Raw genomic sequence first — 12,968 nt, forward strand, 5'->3', positions numbered from 1 at the left:
GGTTTCAGTGGTAGAGCACTGACCTTGAGCAAAATAGCTCAGAGACAGTGCCCAGACCATGCATTTAAATCCTAGGACTGGCGCACACACACACACACACACACACACACACACACACACACACACACACACACACACACACACACACACACACACACACACACACACACACACACACACACACACACACACACACACACACACACACACACACACACACACACACACACATTGTCTTCTCAAATCCTTTTAGAGGAGGAAACAAATGAGATGAATATGCATATAAATAAGACAATTTCTTGACTCTAAATGCATCCTTTTCTTACCCAGCACCTGGTCAATGTTTCTGACGAAGACACACACGTGCATATTTTACCCCCACAGACCAAATTCTTTCAAATCAGCTATGAGAAGAAGGTAAGTGTCTTTGGGTCATCCACTGCCATTCCCGTAGTGCTCTCTGCTGGGTCGTGCTTTTCTGTCTCTGGCTTGCTGGTTCCAACAGCATCCCACTTACCTTTCAGGAGCACCGCCTCGTCCCTGGCTTGTCTCTCATGATCACTATTACATTTTCTCCAAATGAGTGGCGATACTATTATGATTGCATCCGTGTTCACTGTAAGGTAAGTTTCTTAAAGTTGCTTTTTTTTAAAAATTAAGATTGGCAGAGGGACCCATTTCCTCCCAGGAAGAAAGCAGGATGGGATTACGGGTCAGGGCTAATTCAGTCCAGTGCCAGGTAGTCTCTAAGTAGCTTGTCTGACTGGTGTGGAAGGTACTGGAAGGCCGGTTGCATGCATCCTGACTGGGAAGGTGTTAGGCTGCAGGGAACCTGGGAGACTGCTGCAGGCCTGTCAGAGCCTATGCAAATCCTCCTCATTTCTCCTGTGTTTCTGGGCTTTCATGAAGGCTTTTGTCAAATAGCATCAATGTGCTCCTTTAAGAGCTGAGCTAGAACAATAGCATCTGCACATACTATGATTATAAACACTGGTGACCCCAGATATCAAGAAACACATCTTAAGAATATGACAAATGACTGTTATGTTTTGGAGCTTCATTTAAAAAAATCTAAAAATAAAACTCGAATATTTTTTAGAAGAACTATTCAGTACCCAGCAGAATAGGGACCATGTAGAGAAATAGGAACCATTTCCTGTCTCTGGTATTCATGCTGATAATGTTACTTTATATTCATGCAGTACTTTTCAGTTTTTAAAAGCTGTAATCTGTGTGTGTGTGTGTGTGTGTGTGTGTGTTATTGATTCAAGGGCTTGAGTTCTGTGCTGTGTAGTCTTATTCAGCTTTTTTGCTTATAGCTGGTGCTCTACTTGAGCCATGTCTCGAATTCAACATTTTGTTAGCTAATTGGAGATAAAGTCTTACATACCTTACTGCATCGCTAGCTTTGAACAGAGATCCTTCAGGTTTTAGCCTCCCAAGTATCTACAATTATAAGCCAGAGCCACCATGCCCAGCTCAATTTAATTCTTAAAGATGCCTTTGAGGGAAAGTATGATTATCACCACTTGGCAAAAAAAGAAACAAGACTGAAGAGGTTGAAGGTCTTGCTCAAGGTCATGTAATACGCAGAGCAGGATATAGGTTTCTGCTGCTTCTTGCCAGCAAATGCTTACTATTCTGAGCTTTGTAGATCCAACAAATGCAGGCTAGTTTCTTTCTCTCTTAGATCACTAAAGAGTGTCTTCTATATAATTTTTAATAGAAGACAATAGTTTATCATCTCTAGCTGCCTTGGGTAATAGTGAACATTGTTTAAATGATATGTACTTAAATTTTTCTACACTTGGCTTATGGTGAAGACAACTCAGTATTTCTAATGTGATCTAAGCACTGAAGTTTCTTACAAAATTGACCAAAAACAACATCAGAAATATAGCATCTACAAGTTTCTCTTCAGAAATTACAGTTTTCAGAACAACAAACTTAATTCTTTTTCACTCATTAATTTTAGGGAGATGACACCTTGCTTGTTCCTATCCATGCCTATCCTGTCATGAACAACCTGGACTTTCCCACATTTATAAATCTATCAAATGTCCTTCTTGGTGAGAGGTGAGTACTCAAAGTGAACCAGCAAAGTGTCATAGGATGTGCCAAGATAAAAAAGGCATAAAGACACGAACTTGTGGTTTTTTCCTAGTGGAAATTCACTGTTCCACTTGAATTGGACTGAACTTACGGTTACAAAAGGCAAAACAACACAACACAAAACAAACCAAGTCAAAAATTCAAGAAACTAAATACGCTGGGACATTTAACCAAATGGTACAGGGACTTCTTCAGGCACACTGGGCCTAGAGGTTAAAGTCAGTTTGCAGCAACCCAACTCTCTCCATGTCCAGGGATATTTTTATCTTGTGTTATTTTGGAAAAAAAAATTTAACAGTCCTCATCATGAAGCCAAGAGAATTAATGAAACTAGTTTGGAATCAAGAGTGACTGGAAGGCTGAGGAGGTTGGCAGGATTCAAGCAAAAGTCCAGGACTGAGTCTCATTGGACCAGCATGGGTCACATGCCCTTCCACTAACCAATCTGCATTGAGGTAAAGGGATGGTAAAGCCAAATCTCAGATTCTGACCTTATTGCTTGGAAAATGGTTGATGATTTCAATTATATGTTAGTGTGTATCTCATTCTTTGAAGAAACACTCAGGAAATATCTATTACCAAGTATAGTACTATCTGTCTCTAGGTATGTGAGGGACATTGAAACTGAACAGCTGGATCCATATATATGGTCATATCAGAAGTTAAAATATTGAAAAGCTCAGTCTGGGCTTTAGAGCAGGATCCTGTCTCAAAAAAATATTGAATTACATCTGTACTATTTATATTGTCCTGGGTTTCCCATCTCTGCATCCAAGATACTTGTGATTCATCAGATAAGGAATTCAAACCAGCAGTTTAGGGGTGGGATAGAGGCATCCACAGAACCTGGCTCCAGCCCTAGCACCCCTCTGGCCAGTTGCTGTCTGGGAATTGCTGACTGGCTGGCATTTTCAACATCACCCAAGGTGAAAAGATGACTAGACAGAGGCTATGGTCCTGAAGGTCTCTGAGTCCAGTGAGAACAGGATCTGTTGTGAATTTACCATACCAGAAACTGAGACATACATAGGGTTTATGTGAGCCAGAAGAGGAAGCACTCAGCCCTGACTCAGAAATCTGGAGTTCTCACTGTGCAGGAGGTGACATCTGGGTTGTCCTGAGAGGATCTCATGAGCTATGAAGGTCATCTACCAAACCATGAAGCAGCAGAATATCAAGCATGTCTTACAGGTGATGAAGGCCCTTGAGGGGTTTTAAGCCATCAGTAGCTGACAGGCACTAGATAGCCACTTATACAAGCAGTAGTGTCAACAGGCTTATTAGGTCAAAAGCAGGGTAAGTGAGTTAAAGACAGCATTGTGGTGGGTGTTTTGCAAGACATTAAAAAAGAAATGCTCTGGGCACCTGTGACTCATGCCTGTAATCCTAGGTACTCGGGAGACTGAGATCTGAAGTTATAGTTCAAAGCTAGACTAGGCATAAAAAAGTCCATGAGCCTCTTATCTCCAATTAACCACCTAAAAGCTAGAAGTGGAGCTGTGGCTCAAGTGGTAGAACACTGGCCTTCAAAAAAAATAGTAAAGGATAGGTGCCTAGGCCCTGAGTTCAAGCCCCAGTACCCACACAAAAAGAAAAAGTAATAAATAAAAAACAGACTCATTCAGTTTGAAAAAGAAGCAAATGAACCCTTTTGGTGGTGGTAGAAGCTTATGACCAATGCATATTAGCTTGAAAGGCTACTTTTTTTGAGTACTACCTGTTATCCTTGAGTGAAACTCCAGTTATACCTGGAGCAGATATTTTGGCTGAGCTGACTTGCTGTTCTTTTCTTCTCTATCCACACACCTTTCTCAGTGTCTGATTCACCATTCCTGTTTGCTTTCATTCTAAAATGACTCCTAGGGTTGGGGGCATGGCTCAAATGGTAAAGTACTTGCCTAGTATGGGCAAGGCCCTAAGTCCAGTTCTCAGTACCACCAAAAACAAGAACGAACACACACACACACACACACACACACACACACACACACACACACACACACACACACACACACACACACACACACACACCTCCTTAAAAACTAATATGGCCAGGTGCCACCAATGGCTCACACCTATAATCCTTAGCTACTTGGAAAAGCGGAGATTAAAACAATCATAGTTTGAATTTAGCCCAAGCAGACAAATTCTTATGAGCACTTCTGAATCCATTGCTGGGTATAGTGGCAAACCAGGTGTTTGGCTGAGACTGAGAGGATTGCAGTTCTAGACCAGTCTGGGTAGAGAAGCCCTCAAGACTTCATCTCTACAAAGAGGAGCTGGATGTAGTGGCCCATACATGTCATCCTAGCAACAATGTAAAGCTTAAAGTAAGTGGATCACTGCTAGGGTACCTGCAGACCAGGAAACATGACCCTACTCAAAAAACAATCAGCAAGAAACAGGGCTTTAGGTGTGGCTCAGTGGTAGAGCACCAGTCTCATAAGTAAGAGGCCTTGAGTTCAAACCTTAGTACCACAAAAGTAAAAAGGATTGTAAAGTAAATGAGAGTATACATTATCTTTTTTACACTTTAAAGATAAGACATAGCTCCCCTGACAGCACAGTCTTTAGTCTGGCTAGTTTTTGAACTTTCCACAAATGGAATTGTATAATGTGTAAGTTCTTTGGTAACTTGCTCTTTTCAGACCACATTATATTTTTGTGGTTTGGCCACATACACTTGTAAAGTATGGTTCACTGCTGTGTAGTATACCCTGTGTGAATTTATACTTCGTTTCCTCCCTACCACTGATGGATTGTGGCTTGTTCCTACTCACTGTTGCTATGACAACATTGCTCTTGTCCAAGGCCTCTGGGGCACAAGCTCTGGAACTACACACCCAGCCCTAGTGCGTGAGATTTCTCATTTCCCTACATCATTGCTAACAATGGTATTATCAGCCTATCCCATTTTGTGTGAACTATATTTTTGGCCCCGTGCCTTTTCGTGTTCTTATTTGTTTTCCCCAAAACATTTGAGCAGAACTCTTTCCCAGTAATTTCTCCCTTCCCCTCACAACATGTCCTGGGTTCACCATCTTCCTGTCAGATTTAAGTGGTCTCTACAGGGACTCCAAGAATAGCAAAGATAACTCCCTCTTTGCAGGACCTGTTCAGCATGCATGGTGAGGCTACACAGTTGTTTCCTGCAAGTAGAAAATAGAGAAGCGGCGAGGAATAATTTACTTCCTACTTCATTCATTCATTCTTTTTTTGGCCCACAAATTACCTTTAGCTTGTGTCATAAGCCAGGATTATGAGCTGAGAAAAAAATGGTTTGTTAAACTGGAGGGAACAATACGCCTTGAAATACAGACATCAATCTTATATTTTTAAAACAAAAACCTGTCACGTCCTCAGGGCCCTTCCCCAAACTATTTTGTATATGGTGCCATTCATTTGTAATCAGCATGGAAATCTCAGTTAAACAGTTTATTTAACTGAGTTATTGTTTATAATGGTATACTATTTTTATTTTTAAAAAATCTTTCAAAAGATAAACGCACTACTTTTTTTTCCCTCCAAACATTCTGGCAGCAGCCAATGCCTTCCCAAGATTTTATGTCCTTCACTGAGAGCAATATATAACTGTTCAAGCCTTCAATGCTTATTCAACCCCAGGCTGAGCTAGTAGTACACTAGGTGAGTTCATGAAAGGACTTTTACCTATGAGTTCTGGGCCACCTTGGGGTTGAAGGTGTCATATGTGTGGGTTGTTTATTTATCATTCATTTTATTCACTCATTTATTGAATGCCTGACATGTAACCATCACAATGTTCTGTCTTAGTTTACCATTTTGTTGCTTTAACAAGCTACCTATGTCTATGTGACTTATAAAGAACAGAACTTTAGCTAGGTGCTGGTGGTCACCTAGCTACTCAGGAGGCTGAGATCTAAGATCATGGTTCAAAAGCAGCCTGGGAAGTCTGTGAGACTTTTATCTCCAATTAACCACCAGAAAACCAGAAGTGGCACTGTGGCTCAAAGTGGTAAAGCTCCAGCTTTGAGCAAAAGAGCACAGGAACATGCCTAGGCCCTGAGTTCAAGCCCCACAACTGATCAAAAACAAAAACAAAACAAAATAAAAGGACAGAAGTTTACTTAGGCTTATAGTTCTAGAGGTCAAAAATTAAGGCACCAACAATGTGGAAGAAATGTAAGTCAAGGGAGCCCTTAGCTTAATCTACTTCCACAAAATTAGTTCAGTCTTCCAAGAGCAAGAATTCACTAATGACCAAGAAAATTAACCCAGTCCTACAAAAGGTAGCAGTCTCTCACAAACAATCATGTTCTTAAAGGCATCATCTCCTGACTCCCCAACTCAAATTTCAAACTGAGTTTTGGAGGAAATGAACTAGATTCCAGCCACAGCAGGAACCAAGGGTATCAAGATGATTATGACCTGGTACCATGTCTAGATGAGCAGTCTCTTCTAACTAGGTGTATTCTGGGACAGATATTCTACCCAGCTTGTGAGAGGTGAGCCAGTCGAGAGGAAGAGGGGAGCTCAAATAAGAGTTCTGGGATAATATGTCTGAGCTGAGTTTTCAGAATGTTTAAAGTGTAGCTAGCAAAGAAAGGTGTGGAGGAGAAGAAGATGGGATATTGTAGGCAGAAATAGGATAGGTCAAAGCTAGGTATCGGTGGCTCATGCCTGTAATCTTAGCTACTCAGGAAGCTGAGATCTGAGGACCATGGTTCAAAGCCAGCCCTGGCAGAAAAGTCTGTGAGATTCTTATCTCCAATTAATCACCAGAAAACTGGAAGTGACACTGTGGCTCAAGTGGTAGAGCACTAGCCTTGAGCTGAAAAGTACAGGGACAGCACCCAAGCCCAGAGTTCAAGCCCCACAACGAAAGAAAGGGAGGGAGGGAGGGAGGGAGGGAGGGAGGAAGGAAGGAAGGGAGGAAGGAAGGAAGGAAGGAAGGAAGGAAGGAAGGAAGGAAGGAAGGAAGGAAGGAAGGAAGGAAGGAAGGAAGGAATCGCATAGAACAAGGTGGAGATGGGAAATGCCCAGCACATTTGTACCTTTGTAGACTAACTAGACTTGTGTTCCAGGGGCCATGGCAGGGGAGGTAGGGATACAGTTGAGCTAGAAGGCCTCATAGCTTTGCTGGGGAGTGTTAGCTTTCACTCTGAGGCCACCTCTGCAGGTTCAAGCAGAAAGATGGCACATTTTACATCTGAGAAACAATGTACATTAACATTTGAGAAACCTCCCTTTGACGGCCCTGTGCAGTAGGTTGAAGGGATGGTGACCAGGTCTACTGTGACAAGCCTGAGGAGGATTCTGAGGGGCACACAGAGGTTGTTATTGTCCAGGGTCACACATACATCATGATTGGAATTCAGAGCTGTAGGGGGCTATAAAGATGACATCATATTGCCTTCTCATCTTTCCTGTTCACTGTAAATTACCCAGATTGTGATTCTCTGAAAGAGTAGTCTAAAACAGACTGAAACACATTTACACCTTTTCAAAAGTTCTATTAGAGGTCTGAGAATGTGGCTGAGGGGTAGAGTACTTGCCTAGCATGTATGAAGCCCTGGGTTCCATTCTTCAATAACATATACGCAGAAAAAGCCGGGAAGTGGTGCTACGTCTCAAGTGGTAGAGTGCTAGCCTTGAGCAGAAGCAGCTCAGGGACAGTGCCCAGACTCTTAAGTTCAAGCCCAGGACTAGCAAAAAGAAAGAAAGAAAGAAAGAAAGAAAGAAAGAAAGAAAGAAAGAAAGAAAGAAAGAAAGAAAGAAAGAAAGAAAGAAAGAAAGAAAGAAAGAAAGAAAGAAAGAAAGAAAGAAAGAAAGAAAGAAAGAAAGAAAGAAAGAAAATAACAAAAGTTCTATTAGAGCCAGGCACTAATGGCTCATGTCTGTAATACTAGATATTCAGGAGGCTGAGATCTGAGGATCATCGTTTAAATCTAGCATGGGAAGGAAAGTCCATGAGACATTCGAATTAACCACCGAAAGTGCCAGATGTGGAGCTGTGGCTCAAATGGTAGAGCACTAGCCTTGAACAGAAAAAGCTAAGAGACAGTGCCCAGGCCCTGACTTCAAGTTCCAGAATACATTCTCTCTCTCTTTCTCATACACACACACACACACACACACACACACACACACACACAAGCACGCACACGCACTCACACACACACACAGTTGTATTAGATATAATTTATATATTATAAGGCTCACTAATTTAAGATATACAATCCACTGTTTTTTACTATGTATATCTACCACTATAATCAATTGTAGAATATTTTTATTATCCCCCGAAAATATCTTATACCCACTCCCCATCTCCTGCTCTCCCAACTACTCAATCCCAAACAAACTCTAATTTATTTTCTGTCTTTCTCTGAGTTTCCCTGTTCTGGACAGTTCTTGTAAATGGGATCCTATATTATGAAGTCTTTTGTGACTGACTTTTTCCATTTAGCAGAGTGTTTCAAGAGTCATTCATCTTTAATCAATATTTCATTCTTTTTCATTGATGAATAATATTCCATTTTATGGATATAGCATATTCTATTAATCTGTGTATCACTAGATGGATATTTCTGTTTCTTCTACTTGGGGGGCTGTTAGTAATGTTGTTGCCATGAACATTTGTAGCTATATATATTTTTTTCTTTTCATGTTCTCTTTTTTTTATTGTGAAAATACTGTACAGAGGGGTTACAATTACATGGGCAAGATAATGAGTACATTTCTTATCAAGCATTGTAGCCTCCTCCTTTGTTTCCCCTTCCCATCCCTTCCCATCCTCCCCCCGCCCCCCCCACCCAATCCTCCCCGCTCTCTCCCCCCCACACACCCCCACCCCCGCACCAAAGTTGTAAAGTTCGTTTTTGACATAACGACTTGTACATCTCATTGTTGCAGTGGGTCCACCTGTATCCCTATTTAAACGATTTGTTTTTCCCCTTCCCCTCCACAAATTTTACCGACATCAAATACAGTGAAAGCAGGGGTTATAACATGGGGGAGGGACATACAAAGCAACAAAGAAATCATCTTATAAATGTGTTAGAAACAATCGCATAAAAGAAAAAAAAACATTTGAATATATATCTTAGGGTTCATTTCCCTAACATCACCTTATCTGACCTTTTCTGCTTGACTCAGACATATACTAGATATTGCAAATAAGGGAAACCATGGGACCTATGTTTCTTTGGGCTTGGCTTACTTCACTTAATATAATTTTTTCCAAGTCTTTCCATTTCCTAACAAATGGGGCAATGTCATTCTTTCTGATGGAAGCATAGAATTCAATTGTGTATATATACCACATTTTCTTGATCCATTCATCTACTGAGGGGCATCTGGGTTGATTCCATATCTTAGCTATAGTAAATAATGCTGCAATAAATATAGTTGTGCTGGTAGCTTTAGTGTGGTCTTGTTTGTGATCATTTGGGTAAATGCCTAAAAGTGGGATTGCTGGGCCATAGGGGAGCTCTATGTGGAGTCTTTTGAGGAACCTCCATACTACTTTCCAAAGTGGTTGAACAAGTTTACACTCCCACCAACAATGCAGTAAGGTTCCCTTCTGTCCACATTCCCTCTAGCATCTGTTGTTTTTAGAGTTCTTGATTTTAGCCATTCTAACTGGAGTGAGGTGGTATCTCAATGTTGCTTTGATTTACATTTCTTTTATGGCTAGGGAGGTTGAGCGTTTCTTCATGTGTCTATTGGCCATCCTTTCCTCTTCAGAAAAGTTTCTCTTTAAGTCTTTATCCCACTTATTTATTGAGCAGTTGTTTCTTTGAGGATTTGTTGTTGGGAGATTTAATTTTTTGAGTTCTAGGTATATTTCAGATATGAGACCCTTGTCTGTTATATGGCTAGTGAAGATCTTCTCCCAATCCTTAGGCTTTCTATTGATCTTGTGTAGCTATATTTTTATCTGGAGGTATGTTTTCATTTTTCATTGGATATATTCCTAGGAGTAAAATTGCTCATTCATAAGATAACTCTGTATTTAACATTTTGAGAAACTACTAGTGTGGGAAATGTATGAGATCTCCAATGGCACATATATTCTTAAACTTCTAAGTAAAGCAACCATTTCTACAGCTGAAACAATAACAAAAAAATCCCCCTCTACATGGTAAAGAAATGCAAAGCTGATAGAAAAATAGAAATTCAGCAAAAGGTGAATTTAGAAGAATATTTTCCCCTTTACATGTTGTTTCCTTGGACAAAAACATCAGAAACTGTTGGATCTGTGTATAATATTACTAGTTTTGCTTCCCTTCTATGGGTTGCTTTTGGGAGAAGCAACTGTGGGCTGGGGCATCTTTGAGCAATGGACAACATTTCCGTCCATCTACAAGGTCATGTAGCAGACTGCTTTGCGTTCATCAAGCACATTTTTCAGCAGCTGGATCTGGTGCTTATAAATTTTTCACATTGAGATAAAATGCCGTATGGACCTTTGCCAACTACCTATAAACAACTTTGGTAGCTTAAGATCTGCTGAAGAGTACTCTGACAGTGTCTGTAAATAAGGAAAGCTTGCATTCCAATTCCTGTCCAAACTCTCCAAGTCGAAGAGGCCATGGGGACTTGAAGCTCCCCTCCCCTTCTGTTGGCTGGAGCCACTTTGTAACTAGATAAACCTAACCACCCTGACTTGTGAAAGTCAGTGATCACTCAATACCTCTAACAGTATGGTAGATAAGATTCAGTGTTATCCTTCGATGTACACAAGGAAATACAATCATGCTTACATTAGACACAAAAATTTTATATCATTCCAACCTCGTGGTTTTGAAAAGATTTATTCACTCTGTAATTCCTGCATCTGTGTCTTTCTGGTACCAAGTAAACAGAACTGGAAGCAAAGCCATTAACCATTCTTCTAACAACCAATCTTCCTTTGCAGCAAGCTGACTCAGATGACCAGTTGGCTAGTGTGCTATAGACAAGTTCCTGTAAAAAGTCACCCAGGAGAGGAAGATGGAAAACCAGGATACAATCCATTCTGGAAATGGGTTGATGGGCAAGGCAGCCTTGAGCTGCTGCAGCAAACAGAGCCCAGGCACAGCTCAAGGCAGCAGAGACTCCACAAACTGCAGGGCCTGACAGCCTTGTTCCAAAGCCAGTGGACAGTAGTTTCTAGGATGTTGAAGTCACAGGCTTAGGAACTTACTGGTGGTCTTTCTTAGGAGAGAGACTCATGGTTCATTTGAAAAGTATAGAGTATGGGCTGGGAAAGTAGCTCAGTGGTAGAGTGTTTGCCTCTCATGCATGAGGCCCTGGGTTTGATTCCTCAGCACCACATAAGCAGAAAAGGCCAGAAGTGGTGCTGTGGCTCAAGTGGTAGAGCACTAGCCTTGAGCTAAAGAGTTGAGGGACAGTGCCCAGGCCCAGAGTTCAGGCCCCATGACGAGAGAGAGAGAGAGAGAGAGAGAAGAGAGAGAGAGAGAGAGAGAGAGAGAGGAGAGAGAGAGGAGAGAGAGAGGAGAGAGAGAGGAGAGAGAGAGGGGAGAGAGAGAGGAGAGAGAGAGGAGAGAGAGAGGAGAGAGAGAGGAGAGAGAGAGAGAGAGAGAGAGAGAGAGAGAGAGAGAGAGAGAGAGAGAGAGAGAGAGAGGAAAGTAACCAGGATCAGACTAGTATGCTTTAATCTTGGCTTTTACAGCATCTAGGCCACATGGAAACATGCATACCAGAACTAACATTTCCAGGGAAGTTGGGGGTAAGCGTATGCCCAGCACAGGTGGAAACCAAACCAAGACTCACACTGTCCAACACTGAACCAGTTGCAGTGGGGGTGAGCGTATGCCCAGCACAGGTGGAAACCAAACCAAGACTCACACTGTCCAACACTGAACCAGTTGCAGTGAAGCCAGAATGAAGGCATTTGGAGAAGATGGACAAACTGCTCTTCAGGAGGAGTTCCTTTAAAAAAAACATTATTGTTATTATAAAAGTGATATACAGAGAGATTATAGCTACATAAATCAGTTAATGAGTACATTTCCTTTTGTCCAGTGTCATCCCTCCCAGTCCCTTCCTCCCAGCTCCACCAGTTGTATAGTTTGCTTTCAACAATGTCCAATGAGCCCCACTACTGCACCTTTTCACCCTTTTTCCCTTGGGTTCTCTGTCCCCCACAAAAGACAGACAAGCAAATAAACCATACAGAAAGAAAAGAAAACAGAAACAGCAACAAGAAAAGAACTCTTGTTTCCATTTCTTGGAGTTCGTTTTGACATATATATTATTTTATGTGATCAGAAGCACACAGGCATTGTGCCTTTGTGCTTCTGCTCTAAGTGTCTTCTTTTGGTCTCACGGTGTGTGAATGTATAGAGGCTTGTATAATTTATCATAACCCTGTGCACTTTAGATCTAACTTCTGCATATGAGAGAAAACATGCTCCTTTTGTCTCTCTGAGCTTGGCTTACCTCACTTAACATGATTTGTTCTAGGCCCATCCATTTCCCTGAGAATGACATAGTATTATTCTTTCTAATGGCTGTGTAAAATTCCATTGTGTACTAAATACCACATTTTTTGGATCCACTCATCTATTGTAGGGCATCTGGGCTGTTTCCATATCTTGGCTATTGGGAATAGTGCGCCAGTGCAGGAGGAGTTTCTGAAGGCCTCCCTATTTGAAAAGATTTTTTTAAAATTACATTTTCATGTGCTTCACTCATATTGGTACATTGGCTTGAACCCAGGGCCTTATACTTGCTCAGCTTTCTTGCTTGGCTGATTCTGCCACTTAACCATGTCTCCAGCCTGGGTTTTTGTTAGTTATTTTGGAACTCGAATCAGACTTTTCTGCTCTGGCTGTCCACAAACTATGATTCTCCAAATTTCATCTTCC

The 12,968-nt window shown here is 41.4% G+C and overlaps 1 protein-coding gene across 3 annotated transcripts in view; it reads left to right on the forward strand.

Annotated features, from left to right (window-relative positions):
* Cfap221 (cilia and flagella associated protein 221) overlaps positions 1-12,968 on the forward strand; it is a 99,116-nt gene that overhangs the window by 17,184 nt on the left and 68,964 nt on the right. For all 3 annotated transcript variants that reach the window (XM_070021846.1, XM_070021848.1, XM_070021847.1), the window contains exons 4-6: positions 331-417; positions 525-623; positions 1,976-2,076. In XM_070021846.1, coding sequence (XP_069877947.1) covers positions 331-417; positions 525-623; positions 1,976-2,076 — 287 coding nt within the window. The remainder of the gene's footprint in view (positions 1-330; positions 418-524; positions 624-1,975; positions 2,077-12,968) is intronic.

The sequence above is a fragment of the Dipodomys merriami genome, unplaced genomic scaffold, assembly GCF_024711535.1.
Source record: "Dipodomys merriami isolate MVZ:Mamm:240054 unplaced genomic scaffold, mDipMer1.0.p SCAF_146, whole genome shotgun sequence".
Taxonomy (NCBI): Eukaryota; Metazoa; Chordata; class Mammalia; order Rodentia; family Heteromyidae; genus Dipodomys; species Dipodomys merriami.